A 14,707-nucleotide genomic window follows, 5' to 3' on the forward strand; every position below is an offset into this window, starting at 1 on the left:
TCGGGTTACATATCCAGGCAAAGTTTCCGAGAATAGGGAAGATTACCCGCCCATAAAAGTAGCTTCCCTCTGCTCTGGCACCAACTAAAAATTACCAGGGAACTTGCCTTTCTTAGCAAGCCCTCGGGTGGAGAACTTTACTTTGTCATAAATACTTTTGTAATTAAATCTGCACACATCCAATGCTAATCATTTCACAAAGATCCATGCATATACGCATATCACAACCAATCCACACAAGATACACGCACACTTCATTCACACCCACACAGGGTCCATATCCACACAAGAAATACATGGTCCACACAAGATTCACATCCACACAGGATATAACATGGTCCACATAGGCACCACTCCGGCTTCTGTAACACATGACTCACACAGACACCACTAATCACCAGTACCAATCCCCATGACCTTCCCGTAGTATATTAGTAGAACAACCTCCTCAGGCCTACCAATGCTCTACCCTAATATATAATGACAATATACAAACTCCTCAGGCATGCCAACATATATCGTGATTATATATAAGCAATATAACGAACTCCTCAGGCCTACCAACGTTATATTGTGATACACACGAATAACCACACACAATGACCCATTAATACACAACACAGTATTCATCACATGGTAATCACAAGCAACCAGTATTCACAACTAATATTTATTCACAAATAAATTGTATTACTCACCAATCAGTACTCACAATGACCCATAATCGTATCTAGTTAAATTATGAAAGTTGTATCTTTGTCATGCAATTTTACCCCATATATATAATATCAAAATTCATTATTTTCCAAATGCTTTACTGTACAGAAAATCATACCTATATATATATATATATATATATATTCATAAACTCGAATTTAACCGATTTAAAATTAATAAAAACTTGCTATAATTAATTCCCCTTACCTGATTTCATAAATTACGCCCAAAAAGACCCCAAACGATGTCCGCGCCCTAATTGAAAAACTCGAGTTTATCAACTCAAATCTCAAATAAACACTATTTTATCATTCCCTAGGCCCTAAATAATCCATATTAATAATAAAACTTAAACACCATACTTACCTTGATTTTGGGATGGACGATCTGCTCTAGTAACTTTGCAAAGAATGATCCCACAAATCTCGTGGTGGTTCCAGATCATCGAAACAAACCTTAATGGAGCAAGAATCAAAGGAAATAGAAGGGAGAAATCGTAGGTTTTCAGAGAGAAGATGGAAGAATTTAGATTTCCTTTGAAAAATGCTCGCAGGTCTTCCTTTATATCTCCTTTGCGCAAAAAACCGTTGCCAGTTTTTTCTAGCCTCCAGAAAATCGTTGCCAGTTTTCTATTTAACCAACCCGTTTTTCATCTTTTACTTGTTATTGCTCCGCGATAATTCAAAACCATCGCCAGTTTTCTATTCCCTCTAGAAAACCATCCCCGATTTTCTCCCCTTCCCACCAAAAACCTCATTTTCTCAATTATTTTTATTATTTTATTTTCCTGGGTTTCTATAGAAGCTGCAATTTACAATATCACATAAACATACTGCCTCTACTTTGGTGGGTTTGGCGCTTTCTTTTTTGTTACATGGAAAAAATAAATAAATAAATTTGCACGCTATAATAAGGAGTTTAAAAGTTGAAGCATTAAAATTCAAACAGTAGGATGACCCTGACAAGTAGAAGCCATTGCAGGCGGATAATCTTGCATAGGCGGATACAGGCAGTGACACCACCATCGACAAGAATTCCATTTTCTCTAGGGTGTCGGAAACGCAAGTTTGGCGGCGGCATGCCTTGCCAGGACGATGACGGGGAGCTTTTCGGCAGATGGGTCATTCGCGGCGGCGCAAGTGAGCCTCTGCACGACAGTGCGGAAGGTGGAGGGGTCGGTTTGGACGAAGGTGGTGTTGGAGGAGTCGTAACAAGGGATTGCTGGGAGCTCATTGGTGGCGTTTTTGAAGTCATGAGAGAGAAAACAGAGAGTAAAGAAACAGAGATTAAAGAAACAAGGAGTGAAATGGAGAGAGAGAAAACACGTTCATACAAATCTTGCTGGATGGTCTAGCAAGATTTGACTGTCACGCATCAACACACGAATTCCCCTGATCGATTAAATATTGCTGGATCAAGTAGCGAGATTACGCACACGAATTCCCCTGATCGATTAAATATTGCTGGATCAAGTAGCGAGATTACGTGAGCGTTATTTTAAGAATAATTTTCCCAAACATGATATTATTTAATATATTATTATAAATTAATTATAAATTAAAAAAAAAAACTCACCACAGGACACTTTATGGGGTGAAAATAGTCGGCCCGTGACCAAGCAACGATTAGCAGTTATGGATTTAATTGTGAAAATTTGAAGTTTCAAGACCAAAATGAAAATTGTCATAAATCGGGAGACGCACTCGATTGGAACGGGTTGGCCTTTCTCCGCTTGCAGCACACACTGCGCACCAGAACGCGCGCGTGCCTTCTGCCGTACATTGTGCTTCGCCATCTTTCATCTTTACCATTATCCCAATGGCTACCAAAACCGCCATTATCGCATGGTTGGCTCCTCTCTCACTATATCGGCTCGTTGTTTGTGTGCCTGCTGATATTGCTTACATAGAAAAGATTTATTTTTTTGGGTGTCCGCAGGGGCTCTGGGGAAGATGGGCAGTTGGGAATTGGCAACAACGAAGAGAGAGAATGGGTATGCGTGGTGAAGGCTCTCGAGTCTCAGCGAGTACGTTCTGTGGTCGCTGGTAGTAGGAACTCACTCGCCATATGCGAGGATGGCAAGGTCACCTTCTTTCTCTTGTAGTCCTTGCGGCTTCTGTGTTGCTGTAAAATAATATGAAGTGTCTGGTTGTTGTATGTTTACAGCTGCTTTGCAGTCTTGACTTGATAGGTTTCTGTTTCAATTTTATGCCTTTTGTTAATACGAACTTGTGCTGAATGTGTATTTTTGTTGAATGTGCTGGGTGTTAGTTGTTTACATGGGGATGGAACCAGAGAGGAACCCTTGGGCACCCGCCTGAAACTAAAACTGAGAATATTCCTAGTCAGGTTAAAGCTCTGGCAAATGTTAAGATTGTGCAGGTAACCCCAAAATCTAAGCTTGATTCTAAATGTCAAAAAATTGGTGATATGCACCCTTCTCATGAAATTTACTAGTGGATTCTGGATTTTAGGCGGCTATTGGTGGCTGGCATTGTTTGGCTGTTGATAATCAAGGCCGTGCTTATGCTTGGGGTATGCCGCCATTTCTCATCATTTTCTGTTTTGCGCCTGAAAAAAATTAAGTAAAAGAAGAGAGAGTTTTCTTCTCTTTTTTCTTGGCTCCTTAGAAAGTTGAGGAAAGAAAAAGAAGCAAAATAAATACTTGAATTTTATGATATTTTCTGTTAAAAAAAAAAGAAGAAAAAAGAAATGATGAAGTGCTTTCCTCAAATGAACCAATTAGTTGATGTGGATTTGTATCTTTATATGTGTGTTTGCTGCAGGTGGGAATGAGTATGGGCAGTGTGGTGAGGAACTAGAGCGAAAAGATGAGGCTGGTAGGCCTTTGAGAAGAGATATTGTGATTCCTCAGCGCTGTGCTCCAAAGCTTTCAGTATGCCAGGTGATTTGCTCAGCGTGTTTTGTTGATTGTTTTAGTGTTTTGTTTCTAAGCTACCTTTGCACCAAACCTTTTTCATTTTAAATTACAGGCAATTAAAAGTAACCAAATTAGAAAATTTGCATAAAAATATTGGGGTTTATCAAATGGCTTTACCATGTGCAAGAAATGCTGCAAATAATATCACAGATTTTTCTTCCAGCTCTTAGATGTAAGTGAGTGAGGAAAAATCAAGTTATTGGCTTCCTCTGATGTCATTAACCTTTGACATATACCAAGGATGTCCTTGATGGGAAATGAATATGCATTTTCTGTTAAAAAAACTAAGTGCATGAGATCTATGTTTTATGTGTTGCGATATCTCTTAAGATGGGATTATATTTCATGCCAAATGGACACGAAATTTTGAAACCTCCCAAATTTGACTTGTATGACTGGCATGTGTAGAGAAGCAAGAGCCTTGCATGCCCTAAAAAATTATGAATATTTGATAATATGGACTAAGAAATGAATGAAGAAGGACTATGATTAGAAGTTTAATTGCAAGGGGATAGTCTCTCTTGGAATTTCCACTTCGGGAGAAATCTCAATGATAGAGAGATTGAAGAGCTGGCTCTTTTAACCAGTTTGCTTGATTTTTTTCACATTCATTTGGGAAATGATTAAAGGGTTTGGAGTTTATATCCTTCTAGGGATTTCTGTAGTAAATATTTTTTCTCTTATTTGACTTACAACCTTAGTGATAATCCTTTTGGTTTGTACTCTTTGATCGGAAAGCTAAAGCCCTCTAAGAAATAAAAGCTTTTATTTGAACTGTGGTACTTCGATAGAATTAATGCTAATGATGTGCTTTAGAAGAGAAGGCCTAATAAGGGCCTATCACTGGAAGTTTGTGTCCTTTGTTTGACTAGTAGGGAGACTTGCTCACACTTTTTTCTTCGTTGCCCGTTTACTTGGGTTGTCTGGAATAAATTACTTGGTATATTCGTATATGTCGTGAAGACTGGATTTGTTCCTCCGATTTGAAAGCTTTTTTGCTCTAATCACTTTTAGAGGTTTTGGAAAAGGGAAGGATAGGAAAGTCTTGTGCGATGCACTATTATGGATTTTATTTGGTGTGTTTGATTGGAGAGAAACGCGAGAATTTTCAAAGGGGCAGCCACAGCTAATAATTTGGTTTGGAGCAAAGTCGTTTATCTTGTGTCACTGTGGGTGTTGGCTATTGGCTGTTTTCATCTTGTTTCTCTGGAAGACCTGCAGCGGGACTGGTTGGCTCTGCTTCATTGAGTTGGATTTCAGATTATGATGATCTCCTAGTGTAATTTTTTGTTATTGTTGTAAAGAGAGGATTTCTTAAGCTCCTGGTTTTTCATTTCTTTTCCACCTTTTTATTTTGTTGTACATTTTATCTCTTCTAATAAATTCCTTTGTTTATATAAAAAAAAAATTGGAAGCTTAATTGCTTTACTTTGTTCATGTGCACATGGAAGTTTGATTGATATACTTGTTATATGGTTGTGTATATTGATTTATGTTACACGTTATGTTATTCTTTATTTTTATGATTTTACTCCATTTTAAGTTGTTTAATGGAGTTAGGAATGTCATACTTTGAACCTTGATCTCCTTGTTATGCGAGAAATTTTATCACTTGAGCTGCTTTTGTTGTTAGTTTCTTGCTTTTATACACATGCTTGCCAAGTTTCTAGGTTTATACCTATTAAATTATGAAAACATAACATATTTATGTATTTATAAACTAGTTTTATCTAGTTGGTAAAATTTTATGATCCTCTATCCCAAACCATAATCCTGTCCCGCTAACCCAGCCACCCTATAAAGGATCCGATTTTAACAGCCTTGATTAGTTGGTGATACATGTGGAGCATTTTATGTACTCCCTACTTTCTTTCTTTCCAAACTTGCACTCAGATAATTTGTTAGTTTCTTTCTAAATCTGATGTTGATTCATATAATACTATCATGGTAGCGCTTGAAGGTTTTGCTAGGATGGCTGGGGCAACTGCCAAACCTTTTGAAAGCTCAGTAGTTTTTGACTGGGGCTGCGTAGAGTGAAGAATTGGATTCCTGATAATCTTCAATTGTCTGAGGTTAAATTGCTTTTTAATACGTGGGACTATCATCCATCCCAGGAAACTCTGCCTAAAGGATGGTCTTCCTTTTAAGAAAATTTCATACAGGATTAACACTTCATGGATTATCATTTGATGTAATGAAAACCTTTCTTTTGCTGGTAGATTGCTACTAGTTTAGTCTATGCTATATGGGATTTTGTTTTATTGGTCAAGTGTTTCAATTTTTTTAAAAGAAGCAGCAAATTGTAATAAAATTTAGAACTTTCTTTTGTGGAAAGAGGAATGCTACCAAAATTAATTGCAAGGATGTTTTTGTACCATAAAAGGTTGATTGGGTACAAGGAATTGATGAATGGATTAAAGCTCCTATTCATGTCTGCACTCTGCAGATTTTTAATTTTTTTTAATGGTCTTGTTCACTATTAGAGGTACTGATTCCAAAAAACTGTTCTTTGGAGGTGGAGGAAAATTCTGAAACTAAGAACTGCTGTTTTCTTATTAATTGTGGATTGGAAAAGGTTCCTTATGGTGGGAAAGTATGGCTGCGTTATGTATGATGCAGGATGCTGCTATTCAGTTGAACTGTGAATAGTCAGGGAGATTGCCAGTTTGTGCCTGGCCTCCTTGATCAGTTGATTTACTAGATATTCAAACCAAGTATGCCGCAATCCAGTTGGATACAGATAACGGATGATAAACCAATCACAAGAACTGCTACAGCTAGAACATGGCATTGCGCTTACAACCAAGATTGACCTTGTGAGTTGGTGGAGGGTTACGTGGTTCAGTTCCATCTGTTGGGGATTTGCTGCCAATGTGCCATGTGTTTTTTAGGGATCTGGATTTTTTTGTAGAATCTAGATGCAGCTTTTGTACCTTTGTGTATTGCTTATAGTTGGGAGTTGGTGTGATGAGATTACTTGGTTGAGTTTCTTATTTAAAGGCAAAATCCATCTGCAGTTAATATCAAGGTAGCTTTTTCTTTTTCTTTTTTCTTTTTTTTCTTTTAATAATATTATCAAGCTAGCATAGTGTGGCATCATCTATCATTTCTAGGGGGAACAAAAGCTGAGAGTTTTTTGTGGGAAATCTAAAATGGAGATATTTTGGTGGCCAAATAGTGGATGCCATTTTGGTGGCTAATGAGGTGGTGGGGGATATCTGTAGGAGGAAGAAGAGGGGATTCATATTCAAATAGGATTTTGAGAAGGCTTATGACAAAGTTTTGTCGAAGTTGTTTGGACAAATGTTTTATGAGAAAGGGTCTTGGTGAGCATTGGTGCTAGTGGTTAAAGGGTTTATTATCTAATATATGATTCTTGGTTGTTGTGAATGGGGAACCTAAGTCTTGGTGTAGGGCTTTGAGAGGCATCAAGCAAGGGGACCCACTGTCCCCTTTTCTACTTGTCCTAGTAGCTGATGTGTTAAGTACAATGGTGGATAGGGCTGTGGATCGAGGGTTGGTGAAAGATTTGGAAGTGGGGGGAGGGGGAAGGGAGTGGTGGTTTCTTATCTTCAGTTTGCAGATGATACTATTTTCTTTCTAGATAATCATAGCAATTCCTTCAGATGTATTTTGGGTATTTTCCATGTCTTTGAGAGGGTGTCGGGGCTAAAAATAAATTTGGGGAAAAGTGGACTAGCTAATATTAGTGTGCCTCTTGAGCATGTTGGAATGTGGCTTTCTAAGGTGGGTGTTGTCTTTTGACTTACTTAGAGGTCCCCTTGGGGAGTAGTCCTAGATCCATGGAGTTTTGAAACCCGTTAGTGGAAAGAGTGGCCAAGAGGCTGGATGGTTGGAAGGGGGCACTTTTTTCCCTTGGGGGTAGAATCACCCTTATTCAGTCTTGTTTATTTAGTATCCCCTTATGTTATTTGTCAAGTTTTAAAATTCCAGTGGGGGTTGCAAATTGAGAAAATAATGAGATATTTGTTGTGGTCTGGAGTTGGCGGTTTCTGGGATCACTTAGTAAGGTGAGATAAGGTCTGCAGGTCTAAAATGGAGGGAGGACTTGGTCTTGGAAATTTGGTTTCTAAAAACATCGCTCTCCTCTTAGTAAATAGTTATGACATTTTCTCCTAGAAGATCATCCCCTTTGGCATAAAGTGATTAGAAGTAAGCATGGGTTGGTGTGAATGGGTGGGATACCACTGTGATGTTCTTCAGAGAGTCCATGGAGATCCATTTCTCAGATTTATCCCTTATCCACTCCTCACATAAATTTTGTGGTGGAGAGGGGTTCTCAGTGGAAAGATTTGTTGTTGAGAAATGATGTGCTAACCACATCTTGTCCTTATCTGTTTTGATTGAGCTCAGGGCATGATAGTATGATTTCTTTCACTGTGGTTGATTCGGTTAGCCCTTTGGTTTCTTGGAACTTTCATTTCAAAAGATCTCTAAATGTTGGAGAGTTGTTGGAACTATCCTCATCGTTGTCGTTAATAAACAATTGTCATCTTTCTTAAGCCAGGGATACTCGGTCTTGGGCTTTGGATAATTTGGGATTATATTCTTGTAAATATATTCATACATATATATATATATATATATATTTTGAGTTTTGGACCCGTTCCAACTCTTGTTTTCCTTTATACTAATCCAAAGCTCCTCCAAAGATTAAGGCTTTCATTTAGTTGATTTTGCTTGATATAAAAGAATACTAATAATATGCTGCAAATAAGGAGACCTTTGAAGGCCTTATCTGCAGATGTTTGTGTGCTTTGTTAATAGAAAAAATACTAATAGTCTGTGATTTTGCTTGGAGCATCTGGAATGAATTATTTGGCGTGTTCAGAGAAGCTTGGGTTTGTCCTGTGTCAGTGGAAGGATTGCTGGCTATTTCTTTTGGGTGTTTTGGAAGAAGGAAGGATAAGGCTGTTCTTTGGAAATGTGGTATATCTGTAGTGCTGTGAGGATTATGGTTGGAGTGTAATGCACAGATTTTTTGAGGGAAAAAATTGAATCGGCCACTGGTTTGGGAAAAGACTCAATACTTGGCTTCTTTATGGTGCATTTGCTTTGGATGCTTTAAGGTAGCTAGCCTTTCGGAATTCAGAGAGAATGGAGGAATTCGTTGCATTGATATTTCATAGTATTTATTTGTTTTTTTAATTTCGTTTTTGGTATTTTTCCAGAAGTCTGATGGGGAGATGCCTTATTCTCCTCTCTGTAATTCTTCTCTTATTAACGAAATCTCTTCTTTTGCTATTTTATATATATATTGGTGGCCATTAGAGAAGGCGTTAGGCAGATTTTGATCCTGATGGAAATTTGGGTTGTATCAGATGAAATGAGCCCGTGTACAATTTTGAAGTAAATTTAGTTGCATCAAAAGAAAATTGAACCTGTGTAAGAATTGGAACTTGTAGGCTCTAATGTAATCTGTTACTAGTTTGTGTTAGTGTGGCTACTGCAAGTCGGTGATGTGTTTGTTTTTGGTTAATTAATTAGCTGTACTATACCTACCCTACATGGCCAACATGCCAAACTATATAAACCATACTTTTCTTTTTTTTCAAGTCAGTCTGCTACAACTATTTGATTTGTCATCCAATCTGTTTATTTCTTATTTATTTCCACTTCCTAGTTGCCACTGGCCAATTCTTTTTTCCCCTGGGGGTTGGGGTTAGTTATCAAATCTTGTTAAAATGGCATAATCAGAAGATGTCATACCTGCTAGGAAAAGTCGTCTCTCTCTCTTTCTCTGAAATCGTTTCTTCCTCCTGGGGGCCATTTTTTTTTTCAAGGAATAATGTTATTAGACATCCAGCGGGATTGGAAAGGGGTTGTCATGTAATTGCTTCTGTTTTTCTTTGCTTTTCTTTTTTTTTTTCCCTGTTCTTAAGAGGATCACTTATCCTCCATCTCTTGTATTTTTCTTTCCTTTCTCTTAATGAGCTTATTCTTCTATAATATATCATTGTATTGTCAGTGTTCTTTCTCTGGAATCAGATTGTTAATTTTCACAAGACAATCTGGAATTTTTCAATCACAGCTAGATCCATGATTTGAAAACTTGCGTTGTTGTAACTCTTTGTTATTTGAATTTTATTATTTTACTGCATTCTATAATGTCAGAAGAGAACATATTACTTTAGTAATTAGGCTGTGTGAGTGCGGGTATTTTTGTCCTCAAATCTTTAATTGTTATTAATAATATATAAAAGGGCATACCTGGAGCCATATGCAAGCTCCATGAAAACTGCTGCCTCTTTTTTCTTCTTTTATTCTCTTCTTCTCTTATTCTCTTACTTTACAACATGGTATCAGAGCTTTAATCTCCTCTATCTGATTTATCCTGAGTTGTTTTTAAACACTGTTTTTCGTTTTTATCTTATCTTCCCCTAATGAGTTCTCAAATATGATTTTCTGGTTGGTTTGAGAGTTGTTTAGGGACATTTTCATCTCAGTTAGGCTGTGCAGCATTGGTGGTATGGTGCTATGTGTGTTTGTAGTGGTTTCCTGATATGAAGTCAGTTACTCTGTTTTTTGTATGCGACTGCTGTTCTGCTATTCGTTGACATGAAGGTGCTGTTTTATTGCTGCATGCTTTCATGAGTGATTGCTTGCAATCTTGTATCAATTGCTGGTTGGTTTTAGATTGGTGTTCAATGACTTCTTCTTGCCTGCACTTGCTTCCAGTTGCTTTGAGCCATAATGCCTTTAGTTGCTGCCAGGATGTTTATTAGGTGCCTGCAGTGATTTGTTGTGATCTACACTGTTCTTCATTGTTAAGTAATTTCTCCTGGGATATTGTAAGTTGTAACCTCAGTTCTGTGGTCATAGCTGCCTCTTGAAGTTCTGGATTTTTGAAGTTCTGAAGTGCTGTTTTGTGCTGGCATGTCCTGCCCAACTTCTTCTCAAGTCTCTTCCTGTAATAATTCAGCCATGATTATTGCCTCTAACAGTGGTAGAGGAATTTTTGGAGGATGAGGACAAGGTTTGGATTGTAATTGTGGCAGTGGTAGTGCATTAGGAAGTGAAGTTCGTCATGGCAATTCTTGCATTTGCACACATTATGGCAAGGACAACCATACTACCAATCGCTATAGGGATCTTATTGGGCAACCGACTTGGGCCTACAAGTGTTTTTCCAAGGGTGACTCTACTCTTGACACTTCAAATGCACCTAGACGCTCCATTAGGAAGTTGAGTGCATCATCTACTATATTCCAAGAGGAGTATAACAATCTTGTTTTGATGGGTCAACAACTCCAAAGTATTATATATCTAGTGCTATTGTGGCCCATTCAACTACAATTAGGCTTTTTGTCTCTTCATCCTCCTCACCTTGGGTTATTGATTTTGGTACGTCCTCTCATATGACAGATAGTCCTAATTTATTTTAGTCCTTGAAACCCACTATTTTACACTCTAAAGTTACTCTAGTTGATGGTTTAGTTACATCAGTTTTTGGTTGTGACAATATTCTTTCAGTTCCTTCTATTTCTCTCTCCTCTATGTTATATGTGCCTAAATTTCCCTTGAACTTGTTATCAATTAGTCAATTATCTAAATCTCATAATTGTTTTGTGACATTCTTTTTCTCATTGCGTTATTCAGAAGAAGAGGATTGGTGAGGGCTTGTGGAGGATGGTCTATACTATTTTGATAGTGGTTGGGGTGGATCCAGTTCTTGTCATACAACTTCCCATATTTCTACTCATGGTGTTTCTTTGGAAATCATATTAGGACATATTTTCCGTCTACAATCGAGTCTCGTAGTAAATCATTGTTTCCTGTTATTCATTTAGATGTTTGGGGTCTGTGTAGAGTCTAGGATTTGACTAGTCATCAATATTTTATGTCTGCAGATGAATTTACGCATATAACTTGAACTCTTAGATGTATATACTCAATTTTACGAGGAAATTAGAACTTAGCTTGGCATTGATGTTCAATTTTTCTGATCCAATAGTGCACTTAAATTTGTTCAAAACGAGCTTCGTCCTTCTTGGTTGGCCCTAGGAATTATTCATCCTTGAGTGGTTGAATGAAAAAATATACATTTACTTGAAATAGCACAGTCTTTACTTCTTCATATGCGTGTTCCTAAAACCTTTGGGATTGATGCTCTTCTTACAATTTTTTGCTTGATGGTTGATGCCCTCCAATGTTCTAGGGGACAAATTTCCTTCTCCATCGTGTACCCAAATACATCAATGTTCTTTGTTGTGCCTTGTACCTTTGGGTGCACATGTTTTGTTCATGTTCCACGTACTGGTCAAGACAAGTTCTCTCGTTGTGCTACTAAATGTGTTTTATTGGTTTAAGAACTTAGAAAGGACGTAGATGTTATGATCCCCACATTTTCAAGAAATATTTTAGTGCCAACATCATCATTTTTGAAGGAGCACCTAATTTCTCTAGTGTTGTGGGGTCCTCCTTGGAAGAATCTATTTTGAGTCTATCAACAATTAATGGTCCTCTAATCCCATCCTCCACCCCGCGGGTGTATTGAAACTCTTGTTCCTACCCTTATCGCTTTTGAAAAATCTTCTGCTCCTCTTCCAAATCCATCAGTTTTTGACCCGAAGAAACAATAGAGGGTTTATGAATAATGAAAAGCAATCATAAACATGACTACCGCCATGCAGTAACCTTTTGTACCTATCACTTGTTTCAACTTCTAGTTCTAGAGATCCATCCTAGTGTGTCTTGGATTTGCCCATTGCTCATCGAAAAGGTACTAGAACATGTAATCAGCAGTTCTTAGTTTCTTATTTTATTGCTTATTATGTTCTAGCTCTTCACCCTACCGAGTGCTATGTGTTCTTTTGCCTTGTCTCTATTTCTACCCATTCCTTATATGTTGAAGAGCTTGATATCCCTGGATGGAAGCATGCCATGGATGTAGGAATGGATGCCTTGGGTCTTAGGGCTTGGTGGATCTTCCTCCTAATAAGAAGTTGGTTAGGTGTCGTTGGTCTACATTATCAAATATCTTCTGCTCTATTTAACAACTTAAGGCTTGTTTGGTGGCTAAGAAGTAGGCTATTAATTATTTCAGACCTTCTCTCCTATTGCTCAACAAAATTCTAGTTGTATGTTGATCTCATTGGTAGTGAATTTTGATTAGCCTTGTGATGTGGGACAAGAAGCAAGACCTTGGGAAGATCCATGTTGGAGACTATTTAAGAAGAATTGGATTGATAATTGTTGGGTTTAATAGTAGTTTATTATGTATTTTAGTTTAATTAGTATAGTGTTATTTGTATTTTGGGGGCTTGTTTGTAATATTTGTGTAAAGTAAGGGTTTGTTTGTAATTCATGTAGTTTTAGGGGTATTTGTGTAATTTTATGGGTTTAGGCTTTATAAATAGTGTGTGAAAGCCATGATGTAGGCAGTTATTGATGAGTCAATTGAACGTGAGTTCCCTTGGTATCTTCTCTCTCCTCCCTTCCCTTTCCTTCCTCTCTTCTTCTAAATTGTCCAATGGCTGCTGAACCTTGATGCTGCCCTTGCATCACCTTGATACCAGTTGAATATGAAGAATGTCTTCTTTTATGGAGATCTGCATGAAGAAGTATACAATTGAGCAACCTTTTGGGTATGTTGTGGGGCGGGGGTGGTGTGGTGGCGGTGGCGGGGATGGTAAAGTGTGTTGGTTGCGTAAGGCCATTTATGGTTTAAAGTAGCCTCCTCGAGCCTGGTTTGACAAATTTAGTGTAATGGTCTTTGCCTTTTGTTTTAACTAGTGCTACATTGATCATTAGATCTTTGTTTGCAAAAACAAGACAGATGTGGTACTTTTATGTTGATGATATCATCATTAGTCGTGGTGATGAGAGTGGGATCGCAAATGTTAAGTAGTGGCTTCAAGAAAAATTTCAAATCAAGGACTTGGGTACTCTATGGTACTTTCTTGGTATTGAGATTGTACAACATAGGAAAGTGTTGACTTTATTTCAGCCAAAATATACCATGGACTTGCTAAGTGAGATTTTGTTAGGAGCTAAACAAGTCGATACTCCTACGGATCCTAGCGTGAAGTTGTCTAGGGATGGTAGCTCGGACTTTAAAGACAAATGTCGATATATGTAGTTGGTTGTGAAGTTGTTTGACTGTCACTAAACCTGACATAGTTTTGTTGTGGGGGTGGTGAATCAGCTTATGGAAAATCTCAAACAAGCACAATGGATGTCGTTTATAGGATTTTACGATATCTAAAGGCTCTCTTGGCAGATGTTTGATGTATAAATGTAATAGAAACTGTGAGATGAGATACTTAAATGCGGATTGGGTTGGCTCTGATGATGATCAGAGGCCTACTGCTTAATACTACGCATTCATGGGTAGGAGGTAATCATGTTACCTGGCTTAGCAAGAAATAAATTACTGTGGCAAGATCTTGTGCTAAAGTAGAATACTGAGCTATTGCTCATGCTGTGAGTGAGCCTATGTGGCTAAAGTCTCTTATGTCAGAGATGGGATTCTTGGTGATATGTTTTGTTATAATCAAATTGCTATGTATGTTGCTAGCGATCTAGTTTCATTAGAGGACAAAGCACAATGAAGTTGACTGTCTTTTTGTGAGGGATGTTGTGTTGAAGAAGGTCGTGAGGACTCCTTTTGAGAATTATGTGGATTTGGGGTGATGTTTTCATGAAACCTTTATTTAAGCCTGCCGTTTCAAGTGGTTGTAAGTTGTAACTAGCTGGGGTGAGGTGATATTTGTACACTTCCAGCTTGGGGGCCTCAGGGGTGAGGGAGTGTTAGAAGAAAATGTGTTATTTTAGTAATTAGGTTGTGTGAATGGGAGTATTTTTGTTTTTTAAGTCTTTTTTATCGTTAATAAATAAAAGGGCATGTTTGGAGCTTTACGTATGCTTCAGGAAAACTGCCACTTTTTTTTTTTCTCTCTTCTTCTCTCCTCCATCCCTAACTTTACAATGTATTATAAATTGTTTTATTGTTTTTGCTGAATATTTCAATTTCTGTACTTGAACGTAAAATGCTTAAATTTTTCTCTTTGGCACTGTTGCCCCTGC

General features: G+C 37.8%; 1 protein-coding gene across 3 annotated transcripts in view; it reads left to right on the forward strand.

Moving 5' to 3' along the window:
- The first annotated feature begins 2,337 nt into the window (after positions 1-2,337).
- LOC131159208 (ultraviolet-B receptor UVR8-like) overlaps positions 2,338-14,707 on the forward strand; it is a 35,337-nt gene continuing 22,967 nt past the window's right edge. For 2 of the 3 annotated variants that reach the window (XM_058115129.1, XM_058115921.1), the window contains exons 1-5: positions 2,338-2,564; positions 2,656-2,800; positions 2,989-3,099; positions 3,192-3,252; positions 3,504-3,622. In XM_058115129.1, the coding sequence (XP_057971112.1) occupies positions 2,536-2,564; positions 2,656-2,800; positions 2,989-3,099; positions 3,192-3,252; positions 3,504-3,622 (465 nt within the window). In that variant the 5' untranslated portion in view covers positions 2,338-2,535. The remainder of the gene's footprint in view (positions 2,565-2,655; positions 2,801-2,988; positions 3,100-3,191; positions 3,253-3,503; positions 3,623-14,707) is intronic. The other variant, XM_058114327.1, reaches the window with a different exon arrangement.

Source organism: Malania oleifera, chromosome 1, assembly GCF_029873635.1.
Source record: "Malania oleifera isolate guangnan ecotype guangnan chromosome 1, ASM2987363v1, whole genome shotgun sequence".
Taxonomy (NCBI): Eukaryota; Viridiplantae; Streptophyta; class Magnoliopsida; order Santalales; family Ximeniaceae; genus Malania; species Malania oleifera.